Consider the following 12,937-nt stretch of genomic DNA (forward strand, 5'->3'; position numbering starts at 1 on the left):
ACCTTAACAGAATCGGAATCGACAGAAGCAACAGCGGAACAACGAGATCGAGCGAATATTGGTTGAATCGGAATCAGCGGAAGCAACAACGGAACAACGATATCGAGTGAAACCAACACCGGAACAATGAGATCGAAGAGGGGAAATATCTCAGCGGCGGAGACTTACATGGCGCTTTCTATTTTTCTTGATTATATGTGTTTTTATTTTTGGATACAGAGAAAGAGGGGAACGCTACAGAGAAAGAAGAGAAAGAGGCATCTATATTTTTAATTTGGGGTTAAACTAATATTTAATGTTGTAAAGGGCAGTATTCATAAATATGCCAGTTGTGGTAATTGTGCAAATAACATAACTTAATATTATAATGATATAACCTGTTTCACCTGCTAATACAGGTTAAAACCTCCTTTCCCATGATGGGAGACCTACACCACTTTCCCATGCTAGCCAGCGCCCTGTAAGAGACTCGTGTGTGAATCTCGTGAATTTTACGTTTTTGTATTTCCCAATGTTACAAAAGAAGTGCAAGAAACTTCTGGATGAATCTCGCGTATTTCACGTGTTTTGGGTTAATGCATTTGATTCCCTAACACGGGATTTGTTATGTAATTAACATGAAAAGTGGTAAAATAAATAATATCTCTAAAAACACGGAGGGTTTTGCGCTTTTGGACAATCATGAAAACGAGGCAATGATAGGTTTCGCGTGAGGCCTACACACGAAAGTTTGATTGCATTATTTGCGTGTAAAACTAATAGAAAATTATGTATCTTTTTGAAAAGACAAAAATGACATCTCTTATATTTGTTTCCTTATTTTGTTCGTTTACTTGTTAGTATTTCTGTAATTTCACAAATATGTGTTCTTTAAAATTTTATTTGGTCAAGTAGCTTAGTAGATAGAAATTTCATGCTTAAGGTGAATAACTGGAGTGTCCGAAATTCGAACTCAACTCTTGCATATATAATGTGATGTCCATATGAATTGAGCTAAGCTCACGGAACCAGCAATATATTATTTTCTATAAAATCAAATATAATTACAAGAAAATATCATATTTTCACGTTGATAAAAGGATAAATCTTTTTTTTTAATTTAAAAGAAATTAAAAGCCATTTTACAGCTGTCAATTAAAGAATTCAAATTCGCCACCCTAAAATTACAAGACTAAATATTTATCACTAAACTTTTTTCTTTTTGATAGAATTTTTATCACTAAACTAACATCATGATCATTAATTAATAATATTGTCAATTTTTTTACCTTTTTATCTTTGACTTATTTTCATAAACCAAAATTTAATACTTTTTCTTCTCTTATTTATTTTTAACTTTCCATTTCCACTTTTATTTATTTCTTCATTATTGACCACATAAATTATTTTGTCACTATTTTATTTCACAATAAATTTCATTTCACTTTTACTTAAATAAAAAGTAAGAAAATATCAATTCTTTTACCCAAAAAAAAAAAGAAAGAACAATTCATGGACTAAAGTAGTAAACTATGGCTGAAATCAAGGTTAACATTTGGAGTTCATTCATACATCTATTCCCAAAAAAAAAATTGATTCAATACAATATTTACATAAAATCTATATAATCAGCAATCGTTCGATTTAAATCAACGGTCAAATAATTTAATTATATAAAACAAACTATATAATCGAAATTATCTAATCTCAAATCAACGGCAACAATGAATTAATGCATAAAACCGCGTTACTTCACAACGGCAACTAATCCAAACGAGAGAAAAAGAAGAAAGAAAAAAAAACCTAATGACCCCACATCACACACACTCCTGTGCGTGTTACGTACCCCTCTCTATCTGTGCCTTAAATTTTTGGCACCATCCTTACATAACAAAACAACCATCCTAAAACACAAAACCACTCTTCAAAACACCGTCTTTAAACATTTCACCCTACAACAACCATCCACGTAAGCAAACAATCTCCACCGTTGGATCAAAAATCAACCCTTAAAAATAAAGTAGGACCCACCAAGTTGATGCCTATATATAAATGTAATAGATAGATACACACTCCCATTGTGTTCTCTCTCACATCATCATTTTTACAATAAAAATATTTTCTTTGTGTTTTTGTCTCTAAGAAACTGAAAAAATGTGTGGAGGTGCTATCATTTCTGATTTCATTGGTGTCAAGCGTGACCGTGACCTATGGTTTGAGCTTGATCCTTCTGTTGATCTACTTGGTCTTGGTTCTGCTTTTAACACCCCCAATTTCAAAGAGTTACCACCTCTTAACTTTGAGAAATTCTTCTCTTCAGACAAAAAAGGTACCAACCACTCTCACTTTAATTTCTTGTTTGTTCTTTTTTTTTTTTTTTGGTAGAAAATTTCTTGTTTGTTCTATGTTGTTTGTTGTTCACCCACCATCCCCAATGTTCCTACTTTCTATCCAATTTTTATTTCAACAAAAATTTTCATCATGAATCATGTTGGGTATTTGTTTTCAGTGGTTGTTCATGATTTTAGTTGATTTTTTTTTTTATTATAACACACTCAATATTATGATGTTAGATTCTTATATAAAAATAATAATTGAATTATTAAAAAAAATTGGTCACAAAAAAATTAAATATATCTTTGACTAAAGATAAAAAAATTAAATCAAACTTTGATTTTTGATATTTTTTTTCTCATAAAAAGATATTTTCATTAATTAATGAAAAAGAAACTTTAATTAAAATAATTTCTCTAGTTTCTTTGTTGCATATATGACATCATTTTATTTATATTCACTCAATTCTCGTACTCTTTACATGTATCTGGCTTTGCCCATTAAATATGGCTTTTGGGTGTTTGGTGTACATGGTACTGTTTTAAGGAAAGTTCAAGAATTTACTGCTTTTTTGCATAAAAAATTAACAGAGGTGTCAATTTTGTTTTGGTCACGTTTCCCTATGTCATTTAAAATGAAAAGGTTAAAAGAAAAGTACAGTAAATTTTATAACTATATACTAAAAAAATAAAATACGTGTTTGTTATCAACGATCAATTCCAATGATCTCTATCAGATGCGATGCAACTGAAGATACATCGAAAATATTAACCAGTAGCTAGCCATCAACACCAACCACACACACATAATATAAAATTTTAAATTTTTTTTTTAAAAAAAAATTTATACGCAATTGTCACCTTATACATCTAATGGTATGGTGTTACATCATTTTATAGTCATGATAATTCAAATATACTTTAAAATTATGAAATAATATTAAATTATACTACATATTATGAGATGTATGTGTAAAATAATTTTTAGACGGTGTAAAAAGATTATTTATTTTTTAATTTATTTTTTATTATGTGTGAAGTTATTTTTGAGGTGTCACGTGATGATAACACAATTGTACTGAACTATTTGTATGTGACAGTGGTGGCATGTGACAGTGCTGAGAAGAAACAACAAAGTGCCGTAGAGAAGGGAAAGAAGAGCACCGGAGGAAAAAGAGTCCGTAAGAATGTGTACAGAGGAATCAGGCAGAGGCCATGGGGCAAGTGGGCTGCTGAAATAAGGGACCCACAACAAGGTGTTCGTGTTTGGCTCGGTACTTTCTCGACTGCTGAAGAAGCCGCTAGAGCCTATGATGCTGCCGCGAAGCGCATCCGTGGTGACAAGGCGAAACTCAACTTCCCCGACACTCCTGCCATGTGTCCTGCCGCTGCTGCTGCTGTCACTGCTCCTCCAGCAAAGAAGCAGTGTCTTAGCTCCGATCAAGCTAGCTCCCAGGCTAGCTCAGAGTCTGCTGGGTCATCTATTGGGTATGGGCTTGATGAGGAAATGGAAATCAAAAAGAAAATGTCTGACCTTGAATGGATCCTCGGTTTAGATAATGATCTTCCTCAGGTTCAAGCCCAAGCCCAGACCCAAGTTGTGGCCCAGCCTGAGCTTGAGCCCATGGGCTTTACCTTGCCTTCTGACTGGGACAACAGCTTCCTGGACATGTGGAGTGGTGAAGACATGGTTGATCCCATCTCTCACCTGATTTATAACTAGAAATTTATAATTATTGCAAAATTATGGAACACCTTGTGGTGTCTTATTATTATTATCGGATTAATTATTATGTTTATGTTTAAAATTTCGTGACTGTATAAACTATGTTACTTTGTGTTCTTCGTTTGTGGTGTTTGTCTCCTTTGGACGGTTTAATGTTGGATGATTGAAATTTTAAGCCATTTGGTGCTGCGTATTATGATTGTGAATATTTATGAAATGGTATTAATCTATGGTATCTCGTGCATGTTTAATTTATGTTAATCTATGATATTACTTAATTTTTTGTTAGTGGAATTATGGTATTATTTTTGTTGAGTGTGATATGTGGCATATAAATATAGTGATAGTTGTCGTTTAGGAAGTGTCATACTTGTCGTTTTATGTATGAAGTGTGATTATCAATCATAGGATTTTGGTTGTGATATGTATTAGATTGTATGCATGAATCTGATATCTGTGGTACTATTAGAATAAGAATATTATAGATTGTTAATGATGTAAGTTTTAGTTAATTATTTAATTACGCCAACTTGTTAATAATTTATTATATGGTATAAGTCACACTATTATCAACGAATAATTTCGGGTTGGAATTGTCAAACAGACAAATTTTTTGGAGTTGCAAGTGTCACATATATATTAGTAAGCAAAATCAACCACATCAAGAAGGTGCATGATTGTGAATTTAATCATTATATGTATGTAAGTTTTTAAAATATTTTGATGATATATAAAAATAAAGTAAATGATAGTATATCCTTTCTATTTGTCTCATTGAAACTTTTTTTTATGTTATTTAATATTGAAATTAGTCTTTTTTTAGGGTGGAAGAAACACTTTTCACACACTTTTTTTCTTTTTACAAAACAAGTAGAATGGAAAGTAATCTTGTTTTCCCATATTAAGTCTTATTGGTTTTATAATTCAAACTCTGCTATTCCCGATGTTGCAACAGATGTTGTAGCATTTTCTCATCCAGATGTTGTACCAGATGTTAAAGCATTTGTTCAGCCTCTGAAGCGTTTCAGCCCCTGAGACAATATAGCCTATGAACCTCGCAGCCTCTGAAGTTGATATAAGTTTTGAAGTATAGGAGGCTATGAACCTCTGTTTAGGTTTTGATGCACGTTGGTGTTTTCTTACTTAGTTAGTTAGTTAGTGGTTACAGCTGGCATAGTTTGTTAAGTCGGTTAGTTACACTTTTGCACTTGTAATCTCTCATTTGTAAATAACATAATTCAATATGATAAGATTTTTACTTTTTCTTTATTCAATTTCTGCTTATTCTAATTCATCCTCTTCTCTTAGATTATTCATTATTCATTCCTCTTTCATTCATATGTGTTCTTTGTTTTGGGCTAATTCCCCAACAAAGTGGTATCTAGAGCTTTCACGATCCAAAGGATTTTGATTCAGATCTTTCACCAAGAAAGAGAATCAAAGGTTGCAGTGATTCAATCATGGCTGGGAAGAGTAATTTTCATGCAAAGTTGTCAATTCTTGATGGAAAGAACTGGGATACATGGGTCAAACAGATGAATGTGATATTCATTGTTCAAAAAGTGGATGAACAAGTGAATTCCATTACCAGCCAATGCAACAGCACAACAGAGAACAACATTTAGAGAGGCACAAAAGAAAGATAGTAAGGGACTATTTCTCATTCATCAATATGTTGAACAAATGTGCTACCAAATGCTTAGACAAAGTGCCAGAGGCTGTATGGAGTGGTTTAACTCCATCTGTGAAACATTTGAGAGTGTTTGGCTCATTGTGTCATAGACACACTTCAGATAAAAGGAGACAGAAATTGGATGACAAAAGTGAAGCCCTCGTGCTTGTAGGATATCACACTGCAGAGTCCTACAAGTTGTACAATCCAATTAATAAGAAAACCACAACCAGCAGGAATGTGAAAATTAGTGAAAAAGAGCAATGGAATTGGGGGGGGCTGCAAGCACAAGGTCAGAACATGCCTTACTACCTGCTAAGAAGAAGCCAATAGCAGTAGAATGGGTGCATAAGGTGAAGCATTTACCTGATGGCTCAAGTGTAAAGGCAAGACCTGTGGCCAGGGGACTCTCACAATAGTCTGCCATCGATTCCAAGGAAATGTTCTGTCAATCAGGTGTAGTGACAAATGTTGAAGCAAGGTGTGGAGCATCTGCTCACAGTGTGCCAGAATTTCAATTTGAAAGCTTGGCACCAGTTGCAAGACTGGAAACAGTAAGACCTGTGGTGGCAATAGAAAAACTGTTGGTGTAAGCCCTAGAGGCCAATTATTTATAATTGCATGATACTTGTATTGGATAATTTACTTATTAAATAAAGGCTTTTCTTTATTATGTTTATGTGTTAAATAATAATAGAGTCCCTAGAATAGTAAGTTCATTGAATGGAACGTTAAGTGTGACTTAATCGTGAGAATCCATTACACATGAGAACACTATTCTTAAAACATCCGTAGTCGAGCTTTAATGTGAATTGGGATAACATCAAAACATAGAGACTATTATGTTGGTAGACTGATGATCACATCTCATGGATCATAGATAAAGAGTTATCAAGTCTTCACATAGATATAAATATTAAGAGTAATATTTATATCGGATTGACCCACCATGAGAATACTACATAGTATGTTATGAAATGTCATAAGATATTCTCATAGTGATAATTGGTGTATTCCACCCTTCGACCTGAAACCACTATGTTCCCTAGATGTAGGAGTGTAGTACTTTGTCGCCATTCAAAGTTATCCGTAACAGGATGACTATAAAGTTGGTTGATGGGTATTCCACGAATCATGCTAAGGGACATGAGTGACCTAGATGGAATTTATCCCTCCTACATAACAGGAGATATGTCTATGGGCCCAATATTGAACTTAACAAGGGTGACGTACTATGCCTTGTGTTCAATATAGACATAAGGGTAAAAGGGTAATTATACACAAGATATTTATCACGGAAAGGTTTGTCAGATCACGTGACATTCTTGTGACTTGGGTAGCAGTGATGTGTTTCTAGATACCGCTCACTATTTATAATATTGAGATTAATATTATTGTCAACGTCATAGGAACCTATAGGGTCACACACATAAGGACAGTTAATGACGGGAGAAATAAGTATGACTTATTAGTGGGGTGCGATTAGTAACAGTAGGTTATTGGGCTTGCGAAGTCCAATAACCACTTTGGCCTGAAGACAACATAAGAAGCTCTATAAATAGAGCCTTATGCAATTCAGTCTGGTGTTACACACATAATCCGAATTTTAGAGAAACCCTAAAATTCTCTGAAACCCTAACCACACTAAATCTCCCTCTACCGTTGTCTTGCAGCTAGCACTAAGAGGTGAACGGAAACTGTTCGTGTGGACCGACTAGAGGTGCTGCGATCGTGCGGTGCTTGTGATTAATTCAGAATCGAAGAATTGTTCTTCAAAGGTAATAACCGAAACCCTGATCATGTCCATTCGCAAGGATCCATCGAAGGAAAATTTTAATTCCGCTGCGTTTTAATCTCTTTTATACACGCTATTTTCCTTCAAAAACAAGTGAATTGGCAGAGTGTTCAACTAGATGTCAAGTCTACAATAAAGAATGGCAAACTTGAGAAGGAAGTATATGTTGAACAACCACAAGGTTTCAAGGTTGAAGGTGCAGAAGATAAAGTACCTAAGGAACAGGAAGAGCTTGAGTTGATGGTTGATATATTGACCAAGTTACTGAATATTGAAATATTTAAAGACCTGGAGAAGATGCTGAAGGTCACAAGTTTGGAACATTTGAATAAAGGGGGTGTGTTGAAATGTAATTCAAATGCCCTATCAAATGCTATGAATAAGACAAGGTTGAATTGTCAGCTTTGACAGTTTGATTTAAGGAGGAGTATTGGTTCAGGAAGAGTTTGAATTAAGGAGAAGTATTGGTTTTATAATTCAAAACTCTGCTATTCCCGATGCTGCACCAGATGCTCTAGCATCTTCTCATCCAGATGTTGTAGCAGATGTTGAAGCATTTGTTCAGCCTCTAAACCTCACAGCCTCTGAAGTTGATATAAGTTCTGAAGTATAGGAGGCTTTGAACCTCTGTTTAGGTTCTGATGCACGTTGGTGTTTTCTTAGTTAGTTAGTTAGTTAGTGGTTACAACTGGCATAGTTTGTTAAGTCCGTTAGTTACACTTTTGTGTATATATACACTTGTAATCTCTCATTTGTAAATAACATAATTCAATACGATAAGATTTTTACTTTTCCTTTATTCAATTTCTGCTTATTCTAATTCATCCTCTTCTCTCAGATTATTCATTCTTCATTCCTCTTTCATTCTCTGTGTTCTTTGTTTTGGGGTAATTCCCCAACAAGTCTCAAACCCCCCTCAAATTTTTGTTTTTGTCCTTTTAATATAATATGAATTTTGCGCTCCAAACCAAATGTTGTTTTCTGATTTTAGAATTTATTCACTAGTCTTTGGATTTCACAATCCTAATTAAGTCAATTCGTAGTTTTAAATGTAGTTCAGAACTATTTTGAACTAGTTTAAATTCTATGTTCTGAACCAGATTGTTATGTTCAAAACCTACATTTTTCATTTTGTTTTGATTACCAAAATTTTTAACACTATGTTTATTTATTTTTGTTATGTGTGTTTTAGTTGTAGTTATGGTTGATGGTTTGAAACTTCTCGATAATTTGAAATTCGACATTGTTAAACCTTGAATTATTAGCCATAACTACAAATAAATTACCAAACATAATAAATATAAGTAATCATATTGGTAAAAATTAAAACCTACAAAAAGAAAATGCAAGTTTTAAACCTAACAGTCTGGTTCAGATTGTAGAAACCAAACTGGTTTGGATTGTAGAATAGTACGAAACCAAAATGATTTTTTACTAGGATTTGAACATATATAGTTTTCAAATTGTACCAATATATAGTACGAAATTCAAAGCTACAAAATAACTTGGTTTAAAACATAAAATCTGAAACGCAACGAAGGAACTCTAGAGTTCGAACCAAACATTTGGTGGTCTAGAAAACAAAATTCTATAGGGAGAGCCCATTATTGCATGAAGGGGCCCAATTAAAAAGTCTTAGACCTTATATCTTAAATTCCAGTATAGTTGTGTCAAAAAAAAAATTCCAGTATAGTTTAATTTGATGTACTTTTGCTCCCTAGAAATCCTCGTACATCCCTCGCAATTATTAAACTAACCTCAATTTTTAGGATGCGAATTTCGTTCGTACTCTAAGTAGTTAGTGATTATATTTTTTATTTAAACCCAACGTATGCGGCGCCTAAATGAAAAATATTATGAAAAAAAGAAGTCTGCATCCTAAAATGCGAACTCAGTTGGCATTCTAGAAATCGAACTTTTTTTCCATAATTTTTTTCATTCGAGGGACGTAGACGTTGAATTTTAGTAAAAAATATTTGGGTAAATAGGATTTTACCCCCCTGCAAAATAAGCCAATTTTGCATTACCCCCCTGCAAAAAAAAAAACTTGGGATTACCCGCCTACAATATGAAATTCTTTCTTTTTACCCCCTGCTTGACAACTTGGCATAGAATCTTTATTTTTTATGAGGTGGCATGCATATGTGGCATTTAATTATTATTTTTTAAATTTTTAATTTGCCATGTCATTTTTATTATTAAATAAATTATAAATTAAAAAAATAATAATAAATCCTTTTCTAATTTCCCCTTCATCCCTACCACGATAACCTTGAAGGTGTGAAAACACAAGAAGGGGGGGGTTGAATTGTGTTTTAGTCAAGTTTAAAACTTTTTCAAGTTCTTAACTAAACTACAACAGCAGCGGATAAATAAACACAATAAAACAAGTTAAGAGAGAGAGAGAGATCACACAAGCAATTTATACTGGTTCCTCTCACAAAACGAGAGTAGTCCAGTCCCCTTGCACTTCCAAGGGATTTCACTATAATCACACAAGATTACACCTGCTCAAGCACACAAGCAAGAGACTTCACAACAATGCTCAAGCACACAAGCTCAAGACTTCACACTTAAGCACACAAGCTTAAGTTTCCTCAAGTAATAGTAAAGTATATGAAAGTATACAGATGCTCTTAGAAGAACCTAAAGAGAGCAAATACAAAGAGTACAGAGTATTTGACTAAAGTGCAAAAACACTTGATAAGAGGTTCAGAGCTTGTATACACAGAATTCAGAGTTTGTTCAGCGCACGTTCAATCCTTAATAATTGTTATATGTATAATGCAACTGATCCTTCTAGTATATATACCACCAGAAAAGAGTCGTTGCAAAAAGAACCGTTAGAGTTGATAATCTTTTGTCTTCAAGCAATCTGTCTTGATGCAGTTTGTTTGTATCTAAACTGAGTAAGAGTTTCAGATACTTTGACTACTGCAGAGTAGACTTTCCTTATTCAGCTAACAAGTCTGAAGACCCACGTTCTCAAGTGAGGACAGACAAAACGAGAGTAGCTGAACTGATCAGGCTTGAAAGGTCCTTTTCTTCATTGGTAGAAGAGTTGACTTGCAAAGGGAATCTTCACAGCTTTCAAAAAGATCTTCAGAGGTTGATGAAGCTTTAGTTACTCAAGAAGTTCTGAAGACTTCATCATCTGAAGGTTGTAACTTCTGAAGTCCAACATCTTCTGAGCGCTTGTGAACTTCTGAATTCACATCCTCTGAGTTTCACTCAGAGCTTATCTGATGCTTATATCTGCGCACTTAAAATAAATTTTTAGTCCTTCCAATTGTTTATTAATACTTTGTTATCATCAAAACCTTTATAGATTTAGGGGCTAACATTTTTAAATCAATTTTGTTCCAACAATCTCCCCCTTTTTGATGATGACAAACATAAGTATTAATTGACAATTGTTGTTAAATTAACTTATCATGTTTCTCTTAGGTTTGTGAGGTTTGCAAGCTCCCCCTAAGATTGATACTTCTTAAAGCCAAAGCTTTAAGTTATATCCATGATATTTTAATTTAGTATAAGATTAAGATAATTTGAAATAAAACAAATTTCATATCTTTCTTCAGAGTGAGAGGTTTGCAAGCTCTCCCCCTAAGTCTCATAAGGCTAAGTTAAAATTGCACTCTTAACTTATCCTTACTTATGAAATTTATTTCAGTTTCAACTAACTTAGTCTCCACATTGAAATACGTAAAACAACTTAAAAGTAACAACTTAACGGATAAAAGCGAGATAAAAGTGTGGTTTCAGCTTTGAAACTTATCACTTAACAATTAATGCGTAACTACTCCCCCTTTTGTCATTATCAAAAAGTAAAAAAAATTTATATAACCAAGACAGTGAAAGAAGAAGACTGGTTGTTACAAAGGTGAATTTATTTCAAAAACAAAAAACAACGCGCTCAAAGGTTTATAAAAGGCGAACGAGTTAACATGCATTCTTCACATAAAAACAAGAATAAACGAGTATATCAAGAAAGATCAAGAAGAATGAGAAGGTTTAGTTCACGCATCGCAGAGTTTTGGAGAAAGAAAGAAGAAGAAAAACGCGAAAAAGATGAGAAAGATAAAGAAGACGACAAGAAACCACAAGAAGCTGAGATTATAATCATCTCATCAGATTCTGAAGCTGAAGAGAATGAAGATGATGCTGACTATGTTGAGTTCTTGGCTGGCTATGTTCCAGAAGAAGAACAAGAAGAAGAAGAAGAAGGGCAAAACCCAGATCCCATAGTAATTTCATCAGAGGATGCTGAGGAGAAATCTGAGATTTCTTCTGAGTATTATCCATCTGATTAGGATTAGGTCGTCTTTTTCTTTTTCTTTTTACCAATGTACTCAACATTGTTAGATCATTAATAAAAAATTTCGTTTAAAAGCATCTTGTGTTCTTATGTTCTTATTTATCAAAGAAAGCTAGCACAAACAAAAATATAGCAAACCACATAACTAAGTGAAAATCCAAAATAAGAAATTGTTCAGACAAAATAAAGAAAAATATGAATATCAAGTTCAGAAGATAAAAGCATAAAACAAATAAGTGCAAAGAATCCTAAGGTTTCTTGAGAAAGGCTAAGAGCTGGTCAAATTTGTCATTCAGAGACCCCACGTTGGAAACAAGACCATCCACTTTGGATTCCAAATTGAGGTGAGCTGTCCTTTGCCTTTCCAAACCTTCTTGTTGTTCCCTCAGAGCTTCTTGAAAGATCTGCAACTGATTAACAACCACAGGAGCTTGATCTTCAACCAAAGGTGCTTGTTCTTCAACCAAAGGTGCCTTGCCTTTATCAGAGGGTTCACCTTCCTCTGGATAATCGATCATCAGAACATCATCCTGATTCAGTACATCCAGTACATCCTCTTCTGGGGCATCCTCTTGATGTAGCTCATTTGCCAACTGGGCAACTCTAGCAGCAGCTTCTTCCAGACGTTCCTTCTCAACCCTGTGAGCTTCAAGACTCTGAAAGAGCTTGGAATCAATCCAGCATTCCTTAAAAACAGACATATGCCTTGCAGTAGCAGCAATAGCAGCAAGCTTAGCACGCTCATGCTTTTCATGATTAAACCCAGTCAGTCGTTTCAAATTAGCTCTTGCTAAGCTGTCCTTCAGAAGATACACTAAATCCAAATCCCGTTGTCCAATCACAGTCTTGATCTCATCACCCATTACATCCAGAGCTTTGCAGATTCTAGCCTTGATTAGTGACACCTCCATATCCACATCAGAGGGACACACCAGAAACTTGTCCTGAATATGGGATAACCTAAGTAGATCATCATATAGCTGATTGGAAAGGTTACCAAAAGGGTCAGAGGATGAGGGTGAGATGTTGGGAATGGTAGAGAGTTTTGTTGGGTCATTAGCAGGGTTGTCAATGATAACAACTTCTGCTTCTGAAGGTTTAGGAGCACAAGTAT

General features: G+C 34.2%; 1 protein-coding gene across 1 annotated transcript; it reads left to right on the top strand.

The window, feature by feature from the left end:
• The first annotated feature begins 1,864 nt into the window (after positions 1 to 1,864).
• On the top strand, positions 1,865 to 4,306 carry LOC123883718 (ethylene-responsive transcription factor RAP2-3-like). Its single transcript, XM_045932614.1, has 2 exons — positions 1,865 to 2,308; positions 3,413 to 4,306. The coding sequence occupies exons 1-2, from the start codon at positions 2,134 to 2,136 to the stop codon at positions 4,033 to 4,035; spliced, it is 798 nt and encodes a 265-aa protein (XP_045788570.1). The 5' UTR covers positions 1,865 to 2,133; the 3' UTR covers positions 4,036 to 4,306.
• The last annotated feature ends 8,631 nt before the right edge of the window (positions 4,307 to 12,937 follow it).

Source organism: Trifolium pratense, linkage group LG5, assembly GCF_020283565.1.
Source record: "Trifolium pratense cultivar HEN17-A07 linkage group LG5, ARS_RC_1.1, whole genome shotgun sequence".
In the NCBI taxonomy this organism is placed as follows: Eukaryota; Viridiplantae; Streptophyta; class Magnoliopsida; order Fabales; family Fabaceae; genus Trifolium; species Trifolium pratense.

Bases quoted from the DNA above. Each gene is read 5' to 3' on its own strand.
- LOC123883718 (XM_045932614.1), top strand. From the start codon at position 2,134: ATGTGTGGAGGTGCTATCATTTCTGATTTCATTGGTGTCAAGCGTGAC. The intron at 2,309-3,412 runs GTACCAACCACT...TGTATGTGACAG, and splicing joins CTTCTCTTCAGACAAAAAAG to TGGTGGCATGTGACAGTGCT.